Here is a 15,491-nt window from a genome sequence, read left to right on the forward strand (position 1 = left end):
TCTATTCCTGAAGATTTTTTTTGGTGGTTGTTGTAAAACTTCTTATAATGGGTATTCTCCACATCTACAAATATACTTCGATGGTCATTTATTGGAAGCCATTTGATTTGTTAAATAATTTCTTATGTCAGGCAATTTTGCAAGTAACATGTTTCCACCTCAAGGAATAGGTTTACGGGTAGAAATCTTCTTTAAATGAGCCAGGGTTATAATTATCATCTAACTTGTTACTTTAAAAAATCCTATTTTAAGTTCTGCTAATAATTCATCTTATCATGTTATTATAAAATCTTTCCCATCATAAGGCTTGCCTGAAAATGAAATATGCTAATACCTGATAATTTAAAAGAAGATTGTATTCCTTAGTATCTGTATAATCTCTAGTAGTGGCATTGTAATTTACATTTTTTTTTAAAAGAAACACTTTAAATGCCCCACAATATTATAAGATCTACAACATCCATATTGGTTACATAATGACATAAATTGTGGGGAGAAACACAAATAAACAAAGAAACTGTTTTTGAACAATCTTGAGGAAATTACTAAACAGGATAGGCAGAGTGGGAAAATCTTCCATTTTATTACAAAAATGAAACCCCAATCTAAAGTCAGGCTAGAATTACTCATGAAAGATTTAAAGAGCCAGCTCGTTTTGTGGCTCCAATGGTGTGGTGAAATTAAAACCTCTACTGAATTAAATCATCTGCCTAAAAATATTTTCATAATGATGTAAAATACTGGTAAGATTACAATATATATATTTTAAAATCTGAAGTGTCTTAAAATGTCATCATCTTCATCACTGTACAGATTTACTAAACTAGGGTCTGGTTACTGGTTAATGCATGAGTTCATGTTTTTGAGTAAGTATCCAGATAGACAGGTCTAAATAGTTCTTATGTGCTCCTGAGAATTTGTTATGTGTTATTTCCCCCTTTGTTAAATTTATTTTAAGAATACTGACTTGTTTGGAGTTATCATATTATCTCCTAACATGTGTCATTATCTTGTATCATTACTGAATCTTGTCCTGTATTTCCCTTGTCTTGAAGGAATTGCCTATGATCCCTTGATGCTGAAACACCAGTGCGTTTGTGGCAATTCCACCACCCACCCTGAGCATGCTGGACGAATACAGAGTATCTGGTCACGACTGCAAGAAACTGGGCTGCTAAATAAATGTGAGGTAATCCAGAATTGGACACACTCTTTTACTTACTTAAATAAATCATGTAAAGAGGCCAGTATTCATTTGGGGAGTAATAGAAAAATCTTAACCGTATAGTGCAAACACTATGATTGATGAACCATCATAGATTCAAGTAGCACAGAGCTTACCACCTGACTCTGGGCGGGGCACACTGTAAGTACTCAGTGTTGATGAGCTGAGCAGCTGCCTGATGTGTGTGTTCCAATGTTGCAGTATTATTATATACACATGGTAGCACTGTTTGCAAATAGACATTATTTATTGAGTTGATCTTCTGAGAAACTCTTTGCTAAGTAATTACTATTTTTGGTTATAAACTAAACTATGAATTTAGATATATGCCAATTTCGCCACATGGAAATGAATAGATTTAAAATATCAACTGTCCTCTTACCACTAAAAGTCATTTCTTTTTATTGAAATGATTGATGTGTTTATAACTTGATGAAGGGATTTGAATACTTTCATTTTATCATTATTTCTTTAAACTCATTTCAGTAGATGCCTGGTGAATACCATTTTTATTTGGAAAAATATATCTTTTTTATGCTTTCAAAGGTTAAAAACAACAGTCATATCAATTCAGAAAGCCTCCCATTGTCAAATGTTCAAAATATGTAACAACTAGCTGCTATTTGATTTAGTTGCTATAAATGTCCATTGTTGTCTGAAATCCAGTAACATTCTGCATTTGAATCTAAGGCATTTTTAAAAGAAAAATGCCCTCCATGGGTTTTCTCACATTATTTTAACATTTACTAATTATTTCTTTTACTGGGTCTCTGTTAGGTTCTAAACATGATTCAAGTACTGGAATTATAAAATTTCACAAGACAAATACGGTCCCAAAATGTAGTCAACAAAATTCCTATTCAAATTCAACTTAGGTTTAAACTGAGTCTGTAAAATATTTTACTTGAAATAGAAATGCCAAAGCAGACAGAATTTTTCTACAGGTCAAGTGCACTTGCCTGCATATGATAGTGTGAGTTACGTCAATCTGATCCCCTTCCTCTGCAAACTACTAAAAATAATTGACTTTTGAAGATGCAAAGCCATTCATTCAGTTTGTTCATTTCTATGGATAAAAAGTTTTCTTTATGGATTTGTTTCTTTAAAGGGTGGATAATATATTCTGTGTTACAAGGGAAATTAATTGGTTTTTAAAAACATCAAAACATTGTGGGAGTGTCTTATGGATCGTTCAGTAGTTGAGATTGTGAATGAATATACCGTAACACCATGTACAGATTTAGTCTCACAAGTTTTATTATATATTTATGGTAGAATTATCAAACAGTTTTCATATTTAAAGCTCTGCTTTTGATTGAATGTATCCTTTACCTAGAAACCCCAAAGTGAGGGAAAATGAGCTAGATTTATTTATCTGGTCCTTTCCTGCGTGCAAGTCTATTATTCATTTTTTTGCCAGTGGCATTCATATTGTATGGCAGAAGGCTTTCATACTCTGGTCAATTTTAAAGTTATCTTTAAGGATTTCATGTTTCTGATAATGCAGTTTGGAGGCCGAACCATTCTCTTTTCTACACAATCCCATATGGAGTCCATAAAGTAGACCATCAAGGAGAATTATTTGTGGTAGGCTGGTCTTAATGGACAAAATGCATTTATTCATGTGAACATTCCTGTCTCACCTTTTCATCTGCTCTGCAATTTTTCTGTGCTTTTGCCAGCTGAGGCATTGCTGCTTACATTTTTTCACATTCACGTTTGTGTTATATCCTGCAGCAGCTGGCCTGGTCCCAACTACTTCAAATTGTCAGTGGCTGATCACAGCCTTCGAATGCATTGTTAGATAGTAGTATTCCTAAAACCTATTACCTGAAGGAGAACTGTTTATGAAAGGAACAGAGTACAGAAATAAATGGAATTTGATATGATTCACACTGGTCTAAAAATTAGAAAGTCTATAATCATCCTTTTCTGGTTAGTCTTCTTTTTCAGTTGCTTATATACATTACATTATTTTAGTTCTTTGTTATTTGAAACCATACAATTCAGTTTGTATAGCACTAACTGATGTAATATCAAACACAAGGTGAGATGTCAGAACCACTATCATACAATTATGGGCTTGAGGAGAATAGAGTCTCCTTGGTAACACTCGATCACAAGATTAACAAATAATACACTCACAAGCCCAGATCAGCAGATTTGCTCTTAAGATCAAGCACAAACATCATATCCAAAACATTGCAACAATGCCAATAGAAGCCACTTTTCCTAACATAGTTTGATGGCAGTTTGCCAGGCGTTTGCTTTCTTAAGTGAAGATTTTGTTGCCCATATTATTTATCATTATATATGATAATGCTCCTACATTATCAAAACTCCCATATTAGCAAAGAAATTATTGCCCATATAAATTTATTTACTTTATGAAATTATGGGATGCTAACCTAAACCAAACATGAAATGGAATTTCTAAAACCGCTAAAAATTAATTCACTTTTAAGATACCTAGGAATTTAATGTCCCTCTGCCCATGTGTGAATGATATTAGAAAAATTCAAAATTAAATTTTAGAAAGTATTAACTAAACAAATGTTACCCTTGTGTAGAGACCTTTTGTTCAATATAAGATAAAACATAGAACTAAAAGGGAAACACTATTTTCATAACTTATTTTCTCTTCCTGATTGGTTTTACCAGAAGAGTAAGGGAGTAAATAAAAATGGAACACACAGAGATTATTCCAAACCAGGTTAGCCCCCTCAGAAATAGTAGAATATTACCTAGTGCTCTCTCAAGTCCATTTTTTTTACTAAACACAATGGGGGCAATTGATATATGTTCCTTGTAGATTTCTTCTAACATTTTTGATTTGACAAATTAAGTATATATGCAAATATTTTAGTATGTTATTAAGCCATCTTACAAAGATGCTAAACTTCCTATTTCATGCCAAATTATTTTCAAAATGTGAATGCCATGAAAAATACAACACAAATTTATCAACAGATATTTTAGCAATTTGCCACATGTCTGAAGAATCAAAGTTGTTGAAGAATCAGGAGAAAAGCACACCGTGGAGGCAAGTGATCTGTGTGCCTGGTGGGTATTGAGGCTAGTTGAAAGAGCAAGAAGGGTCCTACCCAAAAGCCTATCTGGTTAGTGTTTCTGAGCCTTCTAAAGGAATCAAAGATAACGATAGTATCTGCCCACTGAAGTTCACTTATTCACTCAAGAGAGGAAGCTGGGTCCCAGCTCAGGTGTGAGTAACTTATTTACCAAGATACCCCCAAGGACCCAAATAAAGAGAATCAAGGCTCAAGGGCATTACTTCTAAATAGGCTAGAAGGGGCTATCAGGAAGTTAAACTTTTGTTCCTTTGCCTAGTTGTGTCTAAAACATGCTAACATGAGGAGGTATAATCTCTGCTAACTGGGACTCCAGGGATTTGAGTACCAGGCCGGATGTCTTAGGTTATCATTCTCTCCTAAGCAGTATGAACAATTTCCTCTCTTTTTGTGGGAAATAAGAACTCAGTTGTTTCAAAAGAGAGGATTTATTAGATTCCACAGGAAAGGGTATAATCAAATAGGAATATAAATGCATACAAGCTGGGTCAGTGCATTATTTTTCAGTATCCAGATAGTCATCTGCCATCTTTGGGAACTATTTTCCCACCAGCTCTGTGTAGCCACTTCTGGTGAGAGGGATATCTTGAATGTTGACATATTTCAGAATCATCTGAGGGGATGGTAAAACACAGATTGCTCAGCTCTAAACTCAGAATTTCTAATTCAGTAAGTTTCGAGTGGGGTCGGAGAATCTCATTGCTAACATGTGTCTGGGTGATTCTGGTACTGTTGGCCTGGACACCACACGTTGAAAACAGTGATGTATCCATTCAGTGATATTTATCAAGAATTTGAGTTTTCCAGGAATCTTTGTTAGGAGTAGAAGATGTAATACTGAGTAGAAAATATACATCCCCTGTCTTCAAGAAGGTTACTATATGGTGTAATCAGCAGGCATCAATTAAACAATCATACAAATAAATACAAAATTACAAATTTCAAAGGGGTTTTGAGTCATTCATTTTATATTGCTGTGATTTTGAAGACTCTTATTGATTGTGCTTGAGAAAGAAAAAAATGAGGAAGATCGTGGTCAGCTGCCTCTATAGTCTTGACAGCATCAGTGGGGCCCTATGACCAAGAGACAGAGGAGGTAATGTTACATGTGAGAGTGTGAAGAGGAAAATATCCTAGATCTTGAGACGAATAACTTGCCCTCTTTGTGTTTTCATTTGTGTTCTTTGTTTATTGGGGTTACTATTTGACCAGGACAAAAAGTAAGGAATCTCAATTCTGCTGACATACAGAGAAGGGTCAGCTTTCCTCAACCAAGACAGCAGTCAATTTTACAATTAATGAAATAAAAAATGACATAATAGAAAAGATAGCACTTTGAAAACACTAAAAGGATTCCTTCATTTCCAAACAGTAGACTGATCCACAAATCAAACTTTTGGTTTATGCCAATTCATTTAGCAATGTCGCAAATTAATCAAAATGTATTCTCTCAAAGATGATCATTCAATATTAGATTTGACCTTATTTTTGCCATTAATTATCTGTGTGCTTTTGTCAGACCATTTAACTTTGCTGATCTTTGGTTTTCCTATGTTTAGATGAGGGTGTTAGGCAAGATATTTGCTAGGATCTCTTACAGCTGTAATACTATCTGACACTAGAATTGTTAAGCGGTTCTTTTGGAACATAACACTCTCTTTGGTTAAGAGTAGACTAAATTTTTAGAATGTTTCAGTAAACATATTGCTCTTAGTTTGTAAGCTATAGTGTAAATTGGCTCTGCTTACTAATCCTGATTAGTAGCCAGAGAAAACATTAGTCCTCATTATATTAGATTACAGTGGTTACATGGGTTAACTTTTTTTGGCCTGACGTGGCACTGTTTTTAATAAGATGAGGCAGTTAGTAGTCCTTCATGCCAATACCATTTAGTTTTTTCCCCTACTGAATCATTCATACTTAGTTTAGTGATTCTGTTGGGAGCAAAGAGCAAAACCAGCAGCTTTCTTATCACCATGAGAAATGGATCTGGAGTGGTTATTTTGTGTCCTATTCAGACACAAGCTATTTGATTAAGTAGCTGGGTTTCTAAGATGTGCATGCTCCTGAAGAAAAGAAATGTGCTCTTCTGTGGTCAAAAAAAATTGTGGAGGTTGACCCATCATCTGTTAGAAATGCACTTGCAGTTGTTTTTTCCAGAAATGCTCATGACTCCCAGCCCCACCAAGCCACCCACAGACATTTGCTTGCTCTCACATTTGTTTTGAGAATAATAACATTTTATAATGCTTTTGTTGGATTACACATTATGTGGAATTTGCATTGCCTTTTTGTGACTAATATTGAATAACTTTGCTTCGCTTAATTCATAAGGAAGAACCATAAGCAACACACAGTGCCGAAATGTTTAACTCGTTTATTCAAGTGCCAACACAAAGTAATTACAAAACAATTCTGGGACCCAAAACCAAGCTACTGTTGTCCCTTCAGGGACTTCTCGGCAGTTCCAACGAGAAAAGTGGAGAGCAAGTTTAGTGTAGAATCTTATGATGCCAAGAAGCAGGGATTCCAGCGTATCTTCTTGCACACATAGGTGACTGTAAAATACCGCTTTGTTTTAAATCAAATCTAAGTAAGGAAATACATTCATCTGTGGTGAAACACTTTGGAATGTGCAGGTTTTCTGACATCAAGACTGCAAAGCACTGAAAACTGCAAGTTAATGGAAATTCAATTAAACATTTGTTTTATAGAGTAGTCTAACTAGATGGCAGCACGTAACAGCGTACTGTTTTGCTTAGTTTGCAAAACAAAAAAAATTTATGTGTTTATGTCTTAGAATCTAACCACAAAACAGAGAGAAACTCAAATGGGGAGCCCTGTGAATTGTCTCTAAAGGATATGGCAGTCTTGGGAAGAAGTACAAGTGATCTAGATTTGATGAGTAAACCAGGCTACATTGTCATTGTTCTAAAAGATATTTGTATATCACAGAGTGGACCCAGGCAGATAAATATTACCAAAACTAATTGTGCAGCTTATAGTCAAATGATTTAGGATTTCTTTTAAAAATGTCTGCTAAACAGAAAGAATTAATGTGGAAAACAACCAACAAAAAGGAAATAAGAGAGGCTGTTTTTCTTAGTCCATTTGGAAAGGAATACAGAGCTTTTGAAGCAGCAGCATTAAAGCTTGTTACTAAAAAGAGTTATATAATTTTCAGCCATTTGAAAATTGCAGTTTTTGAGTAACAAAAAATATTTGTTGAAAGTTTGTTTCATACATGATGACCAGTTTAAAAATGCAGAGCTTTAAATTCAACCATTAAAATATTTATTTACAATTTTTAAAAAGAATAATTGCAATGTAGGGGGTTCAGTTGCACAAAGGATTGTGAAAATTGAGCAGTTAGACTAAAGGAAAACATTTTTTCTTGCTTTCTGGTGAGGACAGTGATTTGAAATAGGTGGAAGTAAAACTTAAAAAAATAGAGAGTATATATGCTTGTCACCATTTCAGAGCTTTATTATTGAACTGGGATTTGCTGTTTTCTGAAGTGCTTTAGAAATGGCTCTATGTCCTAAAATTCTTTAAAATAAGTCGTAGTGACTGAATCAAGCACTATTAAGACACATGAAAGGCACTTAACATTTTGAAGATTGATAATTTTTTACTTACCAACCTTCTGTCCACCAATATTTTAACCATTCCATAGTCCCAAATGTTGATCAGTACAGTGTCAGTATCTTGCACTCACTTATGAGCAGTAAGTATAGACAGCTCCCTCTAACATGTGGTTCTTGACCTAAGCTACCCATTAGAATCCTCTGGGTGGTTGGAAACATCTGGGTGCCCGAATTGCACCCAGACAAAGGTAATAAGGTAGGACCCAGGCATCAGTACCTTTTGAACTTCCCCAGCTGATTCCAAGGCGCAGCCAATGATAAGAACTACTGAAACAGAAACACAACTTCTTAATATAATCTTAACAAGATAGAGACAAATAGGCAACTGACTCAAATATCTGGAGATTGGAAAGTAACAGAAGTAAGCATTAAGCTGAGAAACAAAGATGACACTAACTCACAAGTGTCGTACATAATTTTCAAAAATTATTAAAAGTGTTTATTATTTTGAAGTTGTCATGGGATAGGAATATGAGCTGTGAAAAATTCTCTGATTTTTCAATTATGATTAAGCTTATAAGAAATGAGCATCACAGAATAGCTGGACTCCTTTTGAAAATCCTTATTCAGGTTTCCTCTTTAGCCTCAACCTCAGTAATTTATCATTGCAATTATTTTATTTGCTTGCCTAAGGCAAATGCATAAATCAAAGTGAAGCATGTTTTATTACATTTCTATTGTGTGTAAGGTTATTTCACATAGAATCCTATCAGCTTAAGGCTAAAAATGAGCTTTGACATAATTTCTCAAACATCTTTATGTTCATCAATGAAGAAACAAAGGCCCATAGAGATATCTCATGGCTGACTATAGGCACATTAAGGACACGTGGTAGACAGGACCAGAAGTCAAGCCTCCCAACTTGCAATTCTCTTTTTTTCCATGTGACCCACAGAAAGGACCAAAAGTCTGTTAGGCCACCTGCCTGCTTAATTGCCTCCTTCCTTCTATCACTCCCCCACCTTTTTTTTTTTATGAGAAAAACTCTGAGAAGTACAGGTTATTACACGAGGAGGGTTGTAAGGAAGATCGTGCAGTTGCAGGGGCAGTTAAAAACCATTTCTTACGTAACATTTTAAGAAGCAGTTGGTTGGAGCAACTTAAAACTCCAGTAGTTGTGCTTAGGCATAAGCAATGAGATCATATTTTTATGTTTTTTTTAAGAAAGAAAGATACATCAAAAAAATCAATAAGACTATGAATTGACTCATTAAATATTAAGTATGGTATTTGTGGCAGAGTGTAACTTTGACGCTAAGAAGTCATTTATGATTCTTTATTTTCTTCATTTTTTTAACCTATGAATTTCTTCAGCCCCAGATTTTTGGAGAAAATAAATAAAAACACATCCCTTTATTTAGAGACAATGGATGAAATATTTTCAGAAAATGGGATATTTCAGTGGAAATTCTTGCCTAGTATGTCACCACTTTGAAAATGATTAAAGAAAATGGAGTTTTCCCCAGTGGAGGCAGGTACTTTGACTTGTCAAATTTAAGTTGGACATTTTCTCTTAGTTTGGAACTGCCACAAAATGAGCCCTTTCATGTCCTCAATAATACCAAACCAATGCAATCCATCTGTTCTGCTAAATTATTTCTAGTTCCCTAACCAAAGGCACTGCTTTTTCATGCATTTTATCATGATTTTATGCCCTTTATTATATTTTACAAAAGGTTCTGATTCCTCCAGGGCCAATGAGAACTGATTAGGACACTGGCCTCAATCCAGGCTTTGAACACAGGAGGGAAAGGAATAGAACTGTTTCCTTTTTTCCCTGCTCCTTGGCAGAAAAAAATATGAATCCATACCGTGTGTGTGCTCTGTGTGTGGGTGGGTGTGGGTAGGCTGCATTTTATCCTGTCACAGTATGACTTTGTAGATCATGTTCAGAACATTTCTTCTATAATCGGGATGCATTAACGGGCTCTGTTTCAGAAAGACTATTTCTTTAAGAAAGAACCATGGTGTGTTGTGAGACTCAATGATATGGTCATTTTAAATGACTTTGGTCAAACTTCCGACCTGAATATAGACTGTTTAGGGCACTGAACTAAACATGATCGTATTCCTAAGCACAGAGTAAGTGCTCAGTGAACATAGCTCCTTTTCAGACTCTCAGGGAAGAAACTAAGTGCACGTCACAGGGAATGATAAGGTAACAATGAACACAGTCCTACATCACAAATTTCTTTATTAAGAAGGTGACAAAAGCTATGAGGTTTCATCCCTAGGCCTGTGTTGGTAAGGCATTTGAGACCTGTATTGACTCCAAGTGAGAAATCCATCCCTTATTTGCATTGAGTGCCCCAATATGCTCAGAATTCTTAAAAATCTTTTTCGGGCAGACTATCATGGATAACTTCACATAGATACAAGTATCTCTGAGAATAGAAATCAGTACTCCCTAAATTAAGATTATCAGAACACTTTAGCCTATTTTTTTGACTCATTGTGCTATTGACCTTTAACTCAAGAGACCATTGAGAGACAGAAACGAAAGAATAAAGGGTATGCAGGAAGTAGAAAATATAAGTGATTAAGTGGGAATATCTATATTTAAGCCTACACAAATAAAATACTAAATTACTGATGGTAATACCAGAAAATGGGAACTGGTGAAGATCTCAATATAAAAGGAAAAGTTGAATGTGACCAATTTAAGGCATTTATAGAAGTGAGGCAAAATGGAATTACTCCAGGAGATCCTATGTGTTAAAGAATAAAGAAAGCTGTTGCTCTTTCAGAATTTTCAGCTTAATCATCCCCGCAAGTTCTCCTAGCAGTGTCCCTGTGGGATACAAATTTCAAAACATGCTTTCTCCAGATCCTATCTACAGGTAGAAACATTTTTTGTTTTTTTGGTACTGAATTAGTTTTCACTGCTCTCTTTCTGTAGAAACATGTGCACTATGTTTGTGGGCTGTTCTCTAGCAACCAAAGAAGCAGAAGGTGATTGCCAAGAATAAGTACTTCCTTATATTTAGTGAAATTATTTTTAAAAAATATTTTTAATAATAATAATAAGAGCCAGTGTAAAATAGTTGCTTAGAGTCAAAAGAAAGAATAAGAGAAGGAGAAAAAGATATATCAAAGTGAAAACTTAGGAATAGTGGTACATTTTTATGGCAAGGATGGGGCCTAGAGTATAGCTAGCACAGAAAACTGTCAGAATAAGTCAATGCTAGATAGCTGGGCCAAATGCGCTGTCTTTATGTTAGTTGACTGATCTTACATAAGGGGATGACCGGTTCAGCAGGTTTCCTCTTATCAGGGGTCCCCAAACCCTGGGCCACGGACCATTACTGGTCCACGGCCTGTAAGGAACCAGGCTGCACAGCAGGAGATGAGTGGCAGGTGAGTGAGTGAAGCTTCATCTGTATTTTCAGCTGCTCCCTGTTGCTTGCATCACTGTCTGAGATCAGCAGCTGCATTAGATTCTCATAGGAGCGCTAACCCTATTGTGAACTGCGCATGTGAGGGATCTAGGTTGAGCGCTCCTTATGAGGATCAAATGTCTGATGATCTGTCATTGTCTCCTATCACCCCCAGATGGGACCATCTAGTTGCAGGAAAGCAAGCTTAGGGCTCCCACTGATTCTACATTATGGTGAGTTGTATAATTATTTCATTACATATTAAAATGTAATAATAATAGAAATAAAGTGCACAATAAATGTAATGTGCTTGAATAATCCTGAAGCCATCACCCCCACTTTTTTGTCTTCCACGAAACTGGTCTCTGGTGCCAAAAAGATTGGAAACCACTGTTATTAGGACTTACTAGCACTTCAGCTACTGTCAATTACAGTGAATCTTGTTAGCAGATTAGTGTTCAAATGTGACTGAGCATTCAGCTAGAATCAGTGGGATTGTGGGAGAATAAGAAAAGGTGTTGGACAAGCATAGAGTGCATGGTATGCAAATTTACCTGACTAGTGTATGAACACATCAAGATATACTTAATGGTATTTAATGTTATACCAAAGGTAAAAATTTAATTTATAGATGAAAAGAATCTTTATAGACATGAAGAAAGGGGAAAAAATCAATGAAAGTTTATGATAGTCATCAAAACATGGGTCTGATCATTAGCTGCAGAACTGACATTGTTTAAGATACTGATGTTGCACTGTATCAGCATATATGGTGTTGGTGGCTATGGATTTCAAAGACCCATAGAAAGAAGAGCCCGAAGCCCTCTTATTTCATGGTGTTCATTATTCTGCCAGACTAGGATTGGTTGCCACATTCTGTTTTCCAATGCCCTGCTCAGTCCAATTTTAGATAACTCAAACCATGGACTTACCATTATTTATCTTGAGGGATTCTCCACCCCCTGAAATCTCACAGTTAAAACGTTTCCCTTTAATGTTGCCTTCGAATTTTCTCATGCTTATTTTGTCTCTTTACATGTCATCCTACTTCTTTGGTTGTTCTGGTCTTCCATAAACTTTCCCATATTGAATGTTTCCCAGCAAGCCACTTGGTTCAAGATGTTTTCTTATCAATCAGAAAGACGGCTGACCAGAAGGCCATCATTAAATTTTTCTTAGTCTTCAGTATCAGAATTCTGATCTTACCCACCTGGAATAATTTCTCTAAATCATTTTTTTATACTAATTTGAATTGGGTTAGACAATGCTGAATGATAGCATCAAAAACAGAGAACTTCAATGATATACAAAGAAAGTTCCATAAGTATTCACAAGTTTATTCAGCACGTAAAGGCAGTGTTAATGAGATTTTGCTTTAATCACTCCCTTCCTGTTACCCCTGCAGACCCCCACCAATCCTCCCTCACTGTGACCTGATCATTTATTTTCAATGACAAGCACAGCTCTGCCTCCTGCCCAGTAAATGCTGAAGAATTGTCAGATATTGACGTTTTCCTGGCCTGCCCCTTCAGTGAACCACACATTAACATTGAAGAGTCTGGCAGCAGCTGCATCACCTTAAACTAGGGAGGCTGAATGTGGAATTGTCCTCATCCTGAGATAGGTGTTATCACCTGATGTTTCCAGGTCACCTGGTGGTTCCTTGGTCAGGAACATGAAAGGACAGCATTCTCCGAACAAATTCTCCTTGAATTTCACTGTTGTTCTGTACTTAAATATTAACTTACAACTGACTTGTGGTTATATATATTTTTAAGTGAAATATTAATACTGTCTCTGTAATACTAGAAGGCACAGCCATTTCCAAAAGTTAAGGCTAATTAACTTCGTGCACCAGCACAATATTTATCAGGCTCACAGATGTGCCAACTGAGGAATGTAGCCAGAAAGAACACTTTGCATATTGGATAATTGAGGTTTGACTTAATAAACAGTTTTGCCTATGTTGAAGGGCTGTAATTTGTTAGATGGAGTGAAGGTCTCTGCCTAGCCTGTTTGGAAAAAATTGATGGAGTCTAGAGTCTCAAACTGTGTCTGATTAAACAGCAGGTTTTGTTTTTGTTTAATTTCCAATCTGTCAGAGACTAATACTCATAAAAAATGTTAAAAATGAAATGTGGCAAAATTGAAATAAATATTGAAGCGATACAAGATTATAGTAGATTCAAAAGACATAAAAATACTGTCAAATTGCCATATAAGTTTCTAAATGTTGATCTGAATTTCTGTACTGACCTCACTACAGACCATTAATAAACAGATATTGACCTATTATTGATCCCATGGGACACAGGTCGAGGAACATTGATTTAAACTAATACTACTGTGAGGTGCACACATTGGAAGTGATTAGCATATCTGTGATCATCAAGTTCATTAAAATGAAATGGTATTTATTTATGTCCTTCAAGAAAGAATAAGGAATGTGTTCTAACAACTTCTTTGGGTAAGTGTAAAATAAGATTGTAATAAATTTAATTATCAGCTAAATAGTAGCCCCTGTTGGTTTTTAAACTGATACTTTACAAAAGAGTTAACTATTAATTTCTGTGTTATAGCTTTCTCTTCCATACCAAATAAGAATATACTTTATGTCAGTTGCCCATTTAGGTATAAGCAAGCAGTTGGATCTGAACCTTCCATACACTCATTTTTCAAATATTATTATGGTACTTTACTAAGCAAATCAGTGTCACATTCCTACATGATGAAATTCAGCCCATTATTAATCATCTTAAATGTGACTTGGGGTCTCATTTTCTTCTAAATGTTGTCAGTGGAGTACTGTTGGCTTCTGCTATTTTCTTTCAGCGAATTCAAGGTCGAAAAGCCAGCCTGGAGGAAATACAGCTTGTTCATTCTGAACATCACTCACTGTTGTATGGCACCAACCCCCTGGACGGACAGAAGCTGGACCCCAGGATACTTCTAGGTCTGTACGGGCCTCCACTGTACTGGGAACAGCACATTCCAGCACTATCATTAGTCAATGCTGGTGTCAGTTCGAAATACTTGGCAAGTGGTGCAACAAAAAATCAGTTTTTCCAACAGCTTTGCTCTGTGGAATGAGGCAGTTGCAATAGAAGCCACTGTAGATTAAGAAAATCCTGCATTAGAAAATGACAATGTAGTTTCCATGATGTTTACTTTAAAATTAACCTTCATTTGAATAACATTTGTACAATGTGTTTTTGCATATAGAAAAAACTACATCGCTGAATTTGTTTATTATGTTTTCAAACTTAAAGTAGAAATGATTTACACATGCTTTATGCAAATTTATTTTCACCATTCCCATTTTTTTTGTATCTTTTAGTTCTTTGTTCTATGACCTTAAGAAACAAAGGAAATAGTACAACTTGTATTAAGTGAAAACTCATTACTACTATGCCTATCACACTACATTTTATAGCAAGATTGCAAATCTATTTATTGCCTTACCTTTGGAATTAAATAATACATTAAATGCAAAACTAGAAAACTAATAAACAGTTTTTTTGTTAATGTATGATTTTTTGAAACTTTATCGTCAGATTTTATAATAAAATTTATGTTGCAGAACTTTATATAAGCTTTATATGAGTGATAGAAACAACAGGTTTCTGGAAGAAAAATTAGTGACAAACCTTATTTTAGCTGAAATGATAATATTGTTTTTTTAACTTTTTATAAGTGAATAACAATATCTAACATTGGCAATAGATGCTGACGGGATCATGTTTTAAATGTTTTAACTAAAAAAGACATTTTAGGAGTTTTTCCTTCAAATGAATGTATTGTGTCAGCTCTAAGTTATTGAACTCTTTCACCTAATTCAATATTATTTCAAAATAGTTTTATGTTAACTGGTCCTAAACAATTTGAAAGCAAGTAGATAACATATAGTAGGTAGGTATCTTGGAAAGCAATTGTAAGGAAGAATTAACAGTTACTCATTGTAACACTTACCATATACCTTTTTAAACAAGTGGCAAGCTTCTGTAAGTTTATGAAGTGCAGGCATATGAGTGAGCATAAATATGCCCACACATGCATGTAACAGTATAGGTAGCAGTAGCTTGGGGAGAAGTAAGACCAAAGGGCAACACATAAAGATTATCCAATTTTTAGAAAGTACATTGCTAATATTTGA

At 35.2% G+C, this 15,491-nt stretch overlaps 1 protein-coding gene across 2 annotated transcripts in view; it reads left to right on the forward strand.

The window, feature by feature from the left end:
• Positions 1 to 15,491, forward strand: part of HDAC9 (histone deacetylase 9) — a 906,822-nt gene that overhangs the window by 659,682 nt on the left and 231,649 nt on the right. For both annotated transcript variants that reach the window (XM_030822201.1, XM_030822187.1), the window contains 2 exons: positions 1,056 to 1,189; positions 14,171 to 14,291. In XM_030822201.1, the coding sequence (XP_030678061.1) occupies positions 1,056 to 1,189; positions 14,171 to 14,291 (255 nt within the window). The remainder of the gene's footprint in view (positions 1 to 1,055; positions 1,190 to 14,170; positions 14,292 to 15,491) is intronic.

This window comes from Nomascus leucogenys, chromosome 11 (genome assembly GCF_006542625.1).
Source record: "Nomascus leucogenys isolate Asia chromosome 11, Asia_NLE_v1, whole genome shotgun sequence".
NCBI lineage: Eukaryota > Metazoa > Chordata > Mammalia > Primates > Hylobatidae > Nomascus > Nomascus leucogenys.